The sequence below is a fragment of the Phaseolus vulgaris genome, chromosome 8, assembly GCF_000499845.2.
Source record: "Phaseolus vulgaris cultivar G19833 chromosome 8, P. vulgaris v2.0, whole genome shotgun sequence".
Taxonomy (NCBI): domain Eukaryota; kingdom Viridiplantae; phylum Streptophyta; class Magnoliopsida; order Fabales; family Fabaceae; genus Phaseolus; species Phaseolus vulgaris.
Window position 1 is genome coordinate 53,744,240 of NC_023752.2, and position 14,410 is coordinate 53,758,649.

The following is a 14,410-nucleotide window of genomic DNA, read 5'->3' on the forward strand; positions in this document are numbered from 1 at the left end:
AAATATGTTTAAAAAATAATTGCTTACCAAAATTATCAATGTGAGTAGTCATTTTCAATGTTTTCATGATAAGAGATTATTTTCAGTTTGTTCATTTAGTAAAGATTATGGAAACTAGAATGTAATAGAAAATAAGATGATATTAATTCATAATAAAAATATTTCATGTAAAATAATATTTAAATATTTATTACGAGGATTCTAATTGAACTTAAATATTTATTATGACAGATCAAAAATTAATTGTGTACTTAATATCTCGCATAGTAAATCCAGTTTAGGTTGAAAAAAATCAATTTCTATTTTATGATGATTTCTCTTCTCGTTTTTCTTATCCTCTACATTTACGCAATTTTAATATATATATATATATATATATATATATTACTATTTTAATAAATTTTTCTCACAACGTCTTCAATGATCATTCTTAACTAAAATAGTATCACAAGATGTCATAATTCTCTAAATTTGATACATAAATATAATTTAGCTTCTTAGTACCTCGATATGTTAATTTATATGACCATATCACATTACATATTTCTTTAACTTAATGAAAAGCTGACATGTTTAACACCCCACTTAATATATGATACCATATTGGGGCATTAGAAAGCATACACCTATAAAGAGTCACAATCATAAAACTATTATTATTATTATATATATATATATATATGATCACACCTTAAAGACCACCTACATAGGCCACATCTCTTGAAAATACCAGCATCATGTATATACTTACATCTCATATAGTACCTAGTACCACATTCTCAACACTCATCACATCTTCATATAAGTTATCAATCATATATCTTAATATATATATATATATATATATATAATATTAATTAATCATATAAATTATATATTATCATAATATAGATATATAATTAATTAATCATATAAATTATATATTAATATAATTGTTCTTGTACCCAGTACTGAAAATATTGAGAATATAATATCTGTTTGAAATAGTTGGGCCAAACCACCTACAAATCAACTTGGATTGGCTTAAAAACTGATTTATGTTAGGCAAATTCTCCCTCCACCTTCATACTTTCCCCGAGCACCTTTATCTTAATTGTAAAAGGTTAGTTTTAACCTTTTTGAAAAATTTAAATAACCCTAAATAAAATACAACCTCACATTTCCAAATAATCTCAGTTCAATACACCTTCATGTCTCCCTTCTAGTAGTAAAACCTCCATTATTCTCTATTTGTTGCGTTTGAGAGAGTGGTTCCATCATTTGAGCATATGTGAAGGGGTTGGCGAGAAGATTCATTGTATTTGACGTTTCCCAGTGCAAAGATAATTTATTTTTTTTAGTTTTGTACTCCATTTTTGCACCTTGCTAGTTTTTTTTTCTAGGTTTTGTGACTTCCAAAAAATAAAAATAAAAACAAGCAAATGAAAACATAACCACCACCGGTAAAAATACCACAAAACTTACCTTAACCACCAACGTTCAGCACCAATCACCATAAGCAACCACTTGAAAATGAAAAGGAAGGCATCACACTCTTCAACATACTCATAAGGGATTGTTGGAATTAAAAAAAGTATGAAAATGTAGGAAGATTGTTTGGAGGTGCAAGGAGAATTTGCCTTTGTGTTGCTACATAAATTAACTCAATATTTGATAATAGAGTACTCACACCAATATTTGGTAACCACCTTATTAAATATTTGACAAGGTCCAAAAGCGTATAATTTTATTTTCTAGGAAATGCAACTCAACCTAATTTTTACTCACTAAATCTCGCATATTCATTTAAATATTATTTCTTTTTAAACCCTAAACCCTAGATTACCCGCCATTATTTCATATGCAAAACTCGACAGTCCTTCAATTAAGAGATAAACTTATCTAAACAATTCCTTTATCCATCTCAAACAATTTCAACTCAATTTCAATAAGAACAGTTATCAACTTGTATAATTAAAAAATATCATTATTATTTAAACGAGATAATTACATAAATCAAATTATTATTATTTTTTTCGTTAAATCTAGACTTGAGTGGACATACTCTCTGATTGTAATTCTTTCAACAATATAATTTCAACATCTACATCAACTATACTTAAAATCCAATTATGTATTAATTTTTCTCACAAAAGAAAATAATATTTTTCATATTTAATTATTTAATAAGGGTAACATTGCACTTTTCCAATAAATTATTTATTTTAACTCGAGATTTTCACCTTTTCAAGTTAACTAAAAATCATTCAATAAACATGGTTTCTTGGCAACGTTATTTCTTTTAAAAGTAAATCAAATGTGAGAAACCTTTTTTCCCAACTTTCTTCTATTATCAGATAACTAAAAACTTTCTTATCACCAAACACATCCTTAAAATAGATCCAAATAAGTTTGTTCATGATTAATTTTAAAAATAGTTAAAATGAATCTCTCTATAATTCAACATTAATTTATACATAAACTATTTTTTTACCTATAAGTTAATCATGATTTATTTTCACCGTAAAATATCATAATTTGTAATATCTTCACTCACAATAAGAAAAGTGGATTGTTTCAGTTGTGTTAGGACATTAGGCTAAATTGACCGAATTCCAATAAAAAATTTCGGGTGTGTTCTTTCCTCTTTATCTCTTTTATTTTTTCGCTCTATTTATTGGTATTTTGTTGCTTTTTTTTTTGTTAAAGTATAGTATTCAATATATTTGTCGGATAACTCTGTTAGTGTTTTGTTAGGTTCATTTGTTTTGAACTGGTTCATTTTACTAGTTGTTGATTTTAGTGAGAAAATTACTCAATTCTCCTAACAAAAAGTATTACAAATTTAAGACTTAACATATTAGTGAGATATTGGTAAACTTTGGAAAAAACAAAATATTCATAGAACGCCGCCTTCGAATTAAATAAAAAAATGTTATATTAATTATATTTACGTCTCACAATATTCGTAAAAAATAAATGATAAATTAGCAAGGACAATTTGATGTCCTTAATTTAGGCAAGAAAATTAATATTATCTCCTTACCCCAAGGTAATTAATCATTAATTGGATTTAAATATAATAGTTATTGTTTACGGAATGTCCTTAATCTTGGTAAGAAAGTTGAAATTATCTTTTTAATGTCCTAAATCTAGATGATGGAGTTAATAAAATTACCAAGGCCCCCCTATCTTGGACAACTTGGTGTTCAGGAATTTTTATACGAAAAGTATGATTTTTTTTTTTAAATTATAAAACTGATAGTTATAATTTTTTAGAAGATATTAATTATGTTCAATAGTTCAAAAATATTGCTAAAGTTATTTGTATAATTTTCTACACATCAAAGAGTAATGTATTATTTTTTATCAAATTATTTAATTTATTATTACATTAATTCATTTAATCAAAATAATATGATATTTTTTAATTAAAAATTATTTAATCTTAAAAAATAGACTCTCCTGTCTCCCGTCAGAATATTTTAGTGGGATAATAGACACCAACTATTCCCCAAATATTGTTTCTTTAAAATTTTATTTTTAAAATATAAACCAAACGTACAGAATATATTTTCCACGTTTCATATTTTTTTAGAACTAGAAATTTTGCAATAACCAAACTTCTTTTATGTTTAAAAGTAATTTGTTTTCTCAACATTGACAAAATTTGTGTTAAGTAATATTATCGATTACTGTTAAAATCTAAATTGATTCAAATAAAAATCACAACTGATTCAAACTTACAAAAAATGGTAAGAAAACTTCTTTTATGAGATTATATATATATATTTAAATTACTTGACCCAATAACTATTATAATTAGGTTGAGTTGAATTAGATTGCTAAATAAAAAAAATTAAACTCAATTCAACCTAAATAAATTAAATAAAAAAGAAAGTTAACTCTGTCCAACTCAATTCAGAGGCACACTAACTAATATTATGAATCATAGTAACATATTATTTTTATTTCTTGTATTTTTTCTCTTCGTCGTTCACTTGTCAAATTCTTCCAACAATTCCGTACTTACTTAAAAAACCTTCCATATTTTCAAAATTGTTTTACAATTTAAAATGTAAATTTTGTATTTCAAAATTTAAAATATAAATTTTTATATTTTATATAGTAAAATTTGAAATACAAAATTTATATTATAAATTGTGTAATGTTATAAATTTAGAATTGGAAATACATTAAACTCATTAATTTATATTTTAAATTGTATAATTGAGAATAATATTTTTCTGTATAGATAATGAAGGTGAAAAAAGTTGGTATGATAGTGGGGCATTGAACGTGGAAGGTATTGTGATGGTGATGTGGAGATGGGAAGCTGCGCATTCGGTATCCATTTTGATTACTTCTTTATTATACTTTTTTTATGTCTTTGTTACTTTTTTTTTTTTTTTGCAATTCAAACGAAACAGATATGACATATGTGGTATTTAATTGTGTATAAAAAGAAAGGAAATATAACATGAAATGAGAAAAGAAGTAGATAAAATAGATTTTTTTTTTTTACAGGATTGTTGTGTAAAAATGTTAACAAATGCATAGTTTATACACTATTTTATTATTATTATTTTTATAATGTATCTATAATTGGACATCCTTTTATATAAAAATTGTTTTTCTATGTTATCTTTTAATATAGAAATATTGTATTCTTCAACAATTGGAAAAAGTTCTTCAACTCTATTTTTTTATCTTCTATAAAGTAACCACACACTTTATTCTTCTTTTTTTTTTTATCTTCAACGGATGAGAGTTTTCTTTTATGATATTCTGTTTTTTTTTAAATAAAAGTTATTTTAGGCATTATTATGTAACTTAATATTTCATCCTAAACATTTCAAATAACAACAATTATTTATAATCACATAAAAAAATACTTATTTCGATCTTTACTTCATTTTTCTTTTTTATATCTGTCCCTCTTCTTCCGTTATAATACACTCTTTTCTTCCTTTATTTCTTTCTCTCCTTTTTTCTATTTTCCATTTCAACTTTTAGGCTTCGTTTGGATCCAGGGGTGCCACTGTTGGCGACGACGGAGGTCACAACAGCACCCCGTTTGGATCCATGCATGGTTGCGGGTGAGTGTGGAGGGGAGCAGAAAGTTGAGCGAATTGTTTATCTGCGCAAAGAAGAAGAGAAAGTTGCACTGTAGATGGGGAGTGCCAAGTCATCCGAAGCAAGTTACAAAGTTACCCTTGCTTTTGCTGGAATCAAGAAACAGTGCCCCTGCGCATGCATGCCACATGAAGCCATGAGATTCCTGACTTGGCTCAAGAATCGTTTGACTCTGCGTGAATCTGTGAAAGGAGAGTGAATGGAGAGTGAATGCAGTGGTGGGTGAGTGGGTGAGGTAGGTGGGCGTGGCTATATAACAGCATGAAGTTCATTCCTCCATTCACAGAAAACGAAAGCAACCGAGCCATCTGAGAGTGCATTGTAGTGTGGTTGGAGAGATTCCTATAAGCCATCTTCGTTTCTGTTAGTATACCTTGTTCATCTCACGTCCTGGGGTTGTTCTTGTGATTCATCTGCGTTAATCTGGGTTGATCTGGGTTCGTCTGAGGTGAGAGCTAAAGTCTGGAATGGTGCATAATCGATTATGCCTCAATTATAACAAGTCAGATAATCGATTATGGGGCAGATAATCGATTTTTCAACGAACATAATCGATTATCTGTAAAAGTTTACAGGCATAATCGATTATCTGGTGTGTTGAAAATGGGCCATAATCGATTATTGTGTTCCATAATCGATTATGGTGTATTTTTGCCTACACACATAATCGATTATCTGTAAAAGTTTACAGGCATAATCGATTATCTGGTGTGTTGAAAATGGGCCATAATCGATTATTGTGTGTCATAATCGATTATGGTGTATTTTTGCCTACACACAAAATCGATTATCCCTGGATAATCGATTATCCTCTGTGCATAACTGAGAGCATAATCGATTATGTTCTATATTTTTTTGGAATTCTATGTTTCTGAATTTTTTTTAAATTGAATATTTGTATTCTGTATGGTTAATATTTTTTTAAATTGGACATAAATTATTAATGTTATTAGTTGAAAAGATTTAAAAAAATATTTTTGTAATTTTTGTTATAAGATTTAATTGTTATAAGAAAAAAATATATGTATTTAAAATGAATATTTTTACAAGTGGAAATAGAAATTTGTAATTTGTAGGTTTTTTAAAAAGTAATTGATATTTTAGAAGTGCTATTTTTAATTGATATTTTAATTATAAATGTAGAAAGTAATTATTTATTTCAAAATAAATTGTTTATGAAACAGATTTAAAAATATTTTGATAGGGTTTTCATTTTTGTAAATTAAACATAATTTATTAATGTTATAATAAAAAACATTATAAAAATGTTGTATTAATTAAAAATAACAGTACAACTTTAAAGTAGAAATATCATTTTGAGTTTTTTTTTAATTTGTATTTCACATACATTATTGGTGTTAGAATTAAATGTTAATAAAAAATGTTATAGTAATTTAAAAAGTCAAAAAAAGTTTATTTTAGATTGATAATAAATTATTACAAAGATAAATAAGTTTACAGAATCCAAATAAAAATATATGTATTTAAAATGAATATTTTTAGAAGTAGAAATAGAAATTTTATGTTTTATTTTATTTTATTTGTTTATATTTATTTGTTGTTAGATTAAATTATGTTATTGAATGATATAGTAATTTTGATTAATTTTTTTTATTAAAATTAATTAAAATGATATAATAATTTTGATTATTATCATACAACGGAATAAGATATGTCTTCTAGAAAACTGTTTGAAGGTCTCCACAAGAAGGATTCAAATGTTATTACTGGGAATGTCTTTTATTTTTCTAATTAACATTATTATGTTCTTCATGTAATGACTTTATATTATATATTTTGACACCTACTTAATATTCATGTTATATTCTAAATTTCTATTTTCTTTTTAAAATATATTCATTTTGCTATTCATAATAATGGAAATTATTATTAAAATTAATTTTATATATATTTGTATATATATAACATAACATAATTTATAAAATCATTTATAATATTAAAATTATGTAAATAAATTAACTTAAATAAAAAATAATTCTTAATTAATAAAATGTTAAATAATATAATTATACTTTAATTTTAAATTATAATTAACTAAAATATGAAATAGGATTAATCATTCTTTATTCTTTTTTTATATAAAGGGTAAAATTGTAATCTTACAAATTTTACTATTCAAAATATATTAAAATACTCTCACAACTATCACATCATTCACAATTTCCAATAAACTTTCTTCACATATCCACTCTATCCCAATCCAAACAACCTCAACTTTCTTCACACTTTCTTCACACTTCTACTCCCACTCACCCTCAACTTTCCACTCCCCCACACCCTCTAATCCAAACACACCCTTATGCTTGGATTAGAGGGTGTGGGGGAGTGGAAAGTTAAGGGTGAGTGGGAGTGGAAGTGTGAAGAAAGTGTGAAGAAAGTTGAGGTTGTTTGGATTGGAGTATGTTAGAGTAGATGTGTGAGGAAAGTTTATTGAAAATTGTGAGTGATGTGATAGTTGTAAGAATATTATAAATTATTTTGAATAGTAAAGTTTGTGAGATTACAATTTTACCCTTGAATATAAAAAAAGAATAAATAATGATTAATCCTATTTCATATTTTAGTTAATTATAATTTAAAATTAAAGTATAATTATATTATTTAACATTTTATTAATTAAGAATTATTTTTTATTTAAGTTAATTTATTTACATAATTTTAATATTATAAATGATGTTATAAATTATGTTATGTTATATATATACAAATATATATAAAATTAATTTTAATAATAATTTTCATTATTATGAATAGCAAAATAAATTTATTTTAAAAAGAAAATAGAAATTTAGAATATAACATGAATATTAAGTAGGTGTCAAAATATATAATATAAAGTCATTACATGAAGAACATAATAATGTTAATTAGAAAAAGAAAAGACATTCCCAGTAATAACATTTGAATCCTTCTTGTGGAGACCTTCAAACAGTTTTCTAGAAGACATATCTTATCTCGTTGTATGATAATAATTTCATCTTTTTCATCGGCAACGTCTTCAATGCACCATTTGAAAAAATTACAGCCTAGAACCATGCCACTTCTAATCTGTTTTGAAGAAAACAATAAAATTGAACAATGAATAAGTTTAAAATAACATTCTTAAGTTTGTTTCAAACCTAATTGAATAAATTTTACCTTGTAGTTGGGACAACCCCAAAAAAATTTTCCAACATTTTTTTGTGTTGTCGCTATTCTCAAAACAGCAAATTGTCCACAATCACAAATAGGATCAACGAAGGCACTTGTGCTCCCAGTAGCATGGGTAAAAGTACCACGTTTTTGCACACTACAACCAGTACAACTAGATGACGACGTGTTGTGATACGTAGACATTAATGACACTTAACCAATGTTGTCGAAGTAATAAGATGGTAAAAAAGTTGCATTAAAAACAATATGATTATGTAAATAAGTAGCATGAAAAGTAGCATAAAACCTTAACAATAACAATGTCAACGTCAAAAATAACAAACACAATTCATTAATGTTCAACATGAAAATTAGAAATAAAAATAACAATGACAATAACATAATAATAACACACTCAATGGCCTTGATGACGTCGAATGTCAGCCAGAGTAACCTCCATTCTGTCCATTCGGGTATTCATGTTTTGTATGCCGGACAAAATTTGATTTAACAATTCCCTTTGAGTGGGGTTTGCCTCCTCAGGTTGACCACCTTCAACATCTTGTGCTGGCAATTCATCCTCTTCATCATCTTCTTCGTTTGCATGGTGGGGCCTACCAAGTTGCCATATGCCATTGACCTGGAATATATTTAATTTTGTCATACTTTTTTTGCCAAAGTAATGATTCCAGCCTAGCATTATTGTTTGTTCATTCGACAAGTCAAAGTCGTACACCTGCAAGATCCTCGTTATCAAATTTGCATATGGGAGAGGCATCTTGTTATCTCGGCATTTGATGATGTGTTGCATGATGTAATGAGGCCAATTAATGCGTACATTATTCTTGATTAACCACATCATGAAAATATCTTCATTCAGTAGTTGTGCATAGTTGCTTCCTCGAGGGCACAAGATATGCACCCATGTGTAATGCAACAGTTCGGTCATTCATTTTCAGACTACCGACATTTTTCAGATTTTCACCTTCAACATCTTCACGAATCATGGACGATAATGCTAGACCTCGATCAAAATTCAGTTCCTCAGGTATCGTCCCAGGGGTTAACTTAAGACCGTCATACTGTAGATGAGCAATGGTCATCCAATCTATTTCTTTAATGTGTATCATTTTTCCGCAAATCTCAATGGCAAGGTGACCAGCAGGTGTGAATTTTGCATTTGTATAAAATACTCTTACCAAATCCTCATAATACGGAAGATTAATTCCAAGGAAAGGTTGTAAACCTTGCCAATTCAGAAGATTTTGTGATTGAAACGCCATTTTGACGCAGATGGTTTGGCCTACATACATTTGACATATTAGTATATGATGTGAAATGTGAAGTTAAATGTAATTGTTACGTAAAAAAGTACTTATCATTGTACCTTAATCAGCTCACTCCAAACTTCGTCCTCGGCTTCAAAAAGTTTGGTGTTCTGGTTCCATGCGAAACCACTCAATCCACCAAACAAATCATGGATTTCCCTCCACTTGTTCTTCAGGCTTTTCTGTCGGTTCTTCACATTATTTTTCTTAAGACCCGATAAACCAGCCTCATTTAAAGCCATAACTATGTTAGTGTATCCTTGAGTGGTCTAGCTACCATCAATTCTACACCCTTTTCGTACCTCGTCAATCATTGCATTGAGCAAAATTAGGTCCATCTCCGTCGTCCTCTTGGTGAACTCTCGATAAGAACCTGATGAATTTGAAGCCACATTTTTTCCGCGATCCATCTAATTAACTTAAATAAAGTTAGGATGACAAACATTGAAAAATGGTAGAAAATATATTATTTCATGAAATTAATTGTTTACATAATCTTGCCACATTTCGTTTGCTATAGCGTCCCTAATATCACACCGTATCCTGTAATCATGTTCACGAGCATGGGTGGTGCTTGGTTGGACATCTTGTTCTAACAATTCATTATCTACTTCTTCAAGCAGAGACTCATAATTGTCGATCCCGCGTAGAAAGTTATGCAGAATACAACAAGCTAAAACAATTTTTGTCATAGTATCCACATCATAATGTGGCTCAGTCCCACTGGCTATAATTGGAAAACGTTTTTTAAGCACCCCAAAGGTTCTCTCAATTACGTTCCTAAGTGATGAATGACGATGATTAAACAACTCTTTTGCATTTTGTGGCCCTCTTCGCGAATATTCTTTCAAATGGTATCTGACCCCGCGATAAGGTGTTATTATATTTCGTTTTAACATAAAACCTGCATCACCAAGATAGTATTTTCCTACAAAGATTGTGGAAAGCTGGGTTAGTATATATTACTACAACCTTTTAATTCTTCTGCACACCCAATCCCCTATAACTAACCTTCTGGAATAACCAAAGGATCGTCTCGTACCAAAGCATCTTTTAATATCCTTGAATCGGAGGCAGTTCCTTCCCAACCGGCTAAGACATATGTGAACTTCATGTCAAAGTCACAGGCTGCAAATATGTTTTGGGTTGGCCAATCTTTTCTCCCTCGAAAACGAGGCGCATCAGCACGTGCAACCTTAGCACGTACATGACTCCCATCTATGGCCCCTAAACAATCCTAATGTAAACAAAAATTCATAACTTTAATTAACCACAAACTAAAGAAGACATTACACATAATTTCAAGTAATGTTTTTATCAACAAACCTTAAAGTAGGGGAAAAATCGACTGTTGTTAAGGATGTGTGGTTCTACAACCGTTCCATTTGGTTGAATTAAGAATTCCCCCTCCAACCTTAAAATTGCACTCAAAACATTATGAAAGTGACGGGAAACTGTTTCTCCAGACCGATGGAAAAAGAATGACACACTTCGATTCTTCACATTATGCCCAATAATGTGCAGAAATTTCGCTACTTGTTCTTCCACGGTTGATCGATATGCATCTTTAACAAGTCCAGTTCCCCGTATTCGTTCACATAATTTAATGAAAGCTTTCGGTCCCATGCGAATAATGTGACGAGATTGTTCAGTGTGAACCAAGTACTCCATCAATTCTTGTCTGTGACGCTCTTTTTGTGGTTGAGACTCACTGATACAGTTGCTTGTAGTAGGCACTGTGCGTAACAATTTCTATCCAAAAGCAATCATACAAAGAATCATGATTGATGCACCTTCATTATTTTTTTTTTATTTGTTCTTTGATTTGTGAAATTAAATTCATGTTCGCCGCAACAAGATCGTCATAAATTGCAATTGTTTCCTCAAAGTGTACCATCTCTGCCTCGTCATAATTTCTTTCTGAATTCATACCGAATGCGGTTACCGTATGTAAAAGTACACCAATACAGTTACCCTAAAACGTACTTTTAATTAATTTTAATAAAAAAATTCATAAAAAGTACTATATCATTCAATAACATAATTTAATCAAACAACAAATAAATATAAACAAACCAAATAATTTATGTACAATCTCAAAAAATATTAACTAAACATCAACAAATTTTATTTGTATTCTGTAAAAATATTATTTACAAATAAAATATTATTTCTTATAAACAATTTAATTTTGAAACACTAATAACTATCTAAAATTATTATTAAAAATTCATATTTCTTATGTAAAGTTTTTCTGACTTTTTAAATTACTATAACATTTTTTTATAACATTTAATTCTAACACCAATAATTAATGTGAAATACAAATTAAAAAAAATTAAGTCAAAATCATATTTTTACTCAAAACTTTGACTGTTTTTTTTAATTACTACAACATTTTTTTAATGTTTTTAATTATAACATTAATAAATTATGTTAAATCTACAAAAAATGAAAACCGTATAAAAATATTTTTAAAATTTTGAATTTCATTCTGTCTAAATTAAATTTTGTAAATAATTTTTTATAAACAATTCATTTTTAAATAAATAATAACTTTCTACATTTATTATTAAAATATCAATTAAAAATACAACTTTTAAAATATCAATTACTTCTTAAAAAACCTAAGAATTACAAATTTCTATTTCCAATTGTAAAAATATTCATTTTAAAAACATTAATTTTTTTCTTATAAAAAATTAAATCTTATAACAAAAATAACTAAAACATTTTTTTTAATAGTTTTAATGATAATATTAATAATTTTTGTCCAATCATTTTAAATAAATAAATCTATTCTCTTATAAACAATATTTAACTAAACTTTTTCAGTTTTCTTTAATCACTACAACATTTTTTTATTTTATTTAATTATAACATTAATAATTTATGTTTACTATAATAAAAAACCTAAACTTTACAAATTTTTGTTTCAATTCTGGAAATCATTCATTTCATACAAATAAATATTTTTTCAACAATTATAACTATCTACAAAAATTAAAACAATAAATCAAATAAAGGAATTAATTTACTAACTCCTTAACATAATTAACTAAACTAAACTCTAAAAAAATTATATTACAACCAACATTAATTTACTAACTCCTTAACATAATTAACTAAACTAAATTCTAAACAAATTATATTACAAAACCATAATCATCCAAACATAAATATAAAACAGAAATAAAAAAAAATAACTTTACATAAAAAATTTAAAAACCTGAAGATAAGCAAGAACAACACAATAGGACGACTGATAGGATGAAGAACACCAGTACCTGAAAACCACATAAAAAAATAAGAAACACAGAATTTCAAAAAATTTAGAACATAATCGATTATGCATTCAGTTATATACATATGGATAATCGATTATGTTAGTAGGCAAAAATCAAGCATAATCGATTATGGCAATGAATAATCGATTATGGCCCTTTTTCCACACTTAAGATAATCGATTATGGCTTGAAATTTTTATAAATAATCGATTACTAACTTTGCTTAATCGATTATCTTCACCATAATCGATTATCTTACCAGTTCTAATTCAGCCATAATCGATTATGCACCATTCGAAGAAACCCTCTCACCTCAGACGAACCCACAGATGAACCCAGATGAATCACAGAGATGAACCCAGGACGTGAGATGAACAAGCTATCCTAACACAAACTATGATGGCTTACGAATCTCTCCAACCACACTACACTACACTCTCTCTGATGGCTCGCTTTCTTTGCTTTTCTGTGAATGGAGGAACCACCTTCATGTTGTTATATAGCCAACTTCATTCCACACCCACCTACCTCACCCACTGCATTCACTCACCTTTCACAGTTTCACACACAGTCAAACGATTCCTGAGCCAAGTCAGGAATCTCATGGTTTCATGTGGCATGCATGCAGGGCCACTTTTCTTCTTGATTCCAGCACAAAAGCAAGGGCAACATTGTAAGTTTCTGTGGATGACTTGGCACTCCCACTCTACAATGCAACTTTCCCTTCATCTTTGAGCAGAAGTAGAATTCACTCACCTTTCTCCTTCCTTCCACGCTCACCCGCAACAATGCATGGATCCAAACGGGGTGGTGTTGTGACTTCCGTCGTCGACAACAGTACCACCCCTGGATCCAAACGGGGCCTTAGTGTATCAATGGATTTACTCTATATATTAAGCAATTTTTTGTATTTCTTTTTATATTTTTAATAACATCATTTCATAGAGCAACATTAACGCTTGTGATTCCGTTAGCAACATTAAAAAAAAAACTGATAAAGAAAAATCTTGACGGAACACAACGTTAAAACAATATTATAATTTTATATTCGCAGAGCAATGTTGCAATGCAACATTAATAATGCATACTGAAAATATGTAAAATTGAAATGGATAAAAACTTCAATATAATGTTAAAAAAAGAAAACGGAAATTAATTTATTTATTTTTGAGGAAATCATTATTTTTTTGTAATTTTATATTATTCTTCTACATCCATAGTTTTTCTTGACACTTTCATTCTGAATTATACAATTTGAAAATATTTTTTATTTATAATTTGAAATTTTTTCTTTGAAAAAATATATTTCAGATTACAGGAAGGTATTCTCAAATTCAAAAAATATCTTATGGATTGTGTCTTTTTTAAAAAGTATTTCCATCTGAAAATACTTTCAAAATTCTATAGTCCAGAATAAAGAATATTTTTTATATTTTAAAAAGTATGAGAGTGTCAAAAAAAGCTATGTGCAGGAAGAAACAGCCCATGAAACGTTATCATCATTTAAGAAAGTAAGTTGGTAGCAGA

General features: G+C 28.1%; 1 protein-coding gene across 1 annotated transcript; it reads right to left on the reverse strand.

Annotated features, from left to right (window-relative positions):
• Positions 1 to 9,865: 9,865 nt before the first annotated feature.
• Positions 9,866 to 11,526, reverse strand: LOC137825352 (uncharacterized). The gene is made up of 5 exons (XM_068631023.1): positions 11,491 to 11,526; positions 10,923 to 11,348; positions 10,608 to 10,833; positions 10,088 to 10,524; positions 9,866 to 10,006 (listed from the first exon to the last, which is right to left on the reverse strand). Exons 1-5 carry the CDS (start codon positions 11,524 to 11,526, stop codon positions 9,866 to 9,868), a joined length of 1,266 nt encoding a protein of 421 aa, XP_068487124.1.
• Between the last annotated feature and the right edge of the window lie 2,884 nt (positions 11,527 to 14,410).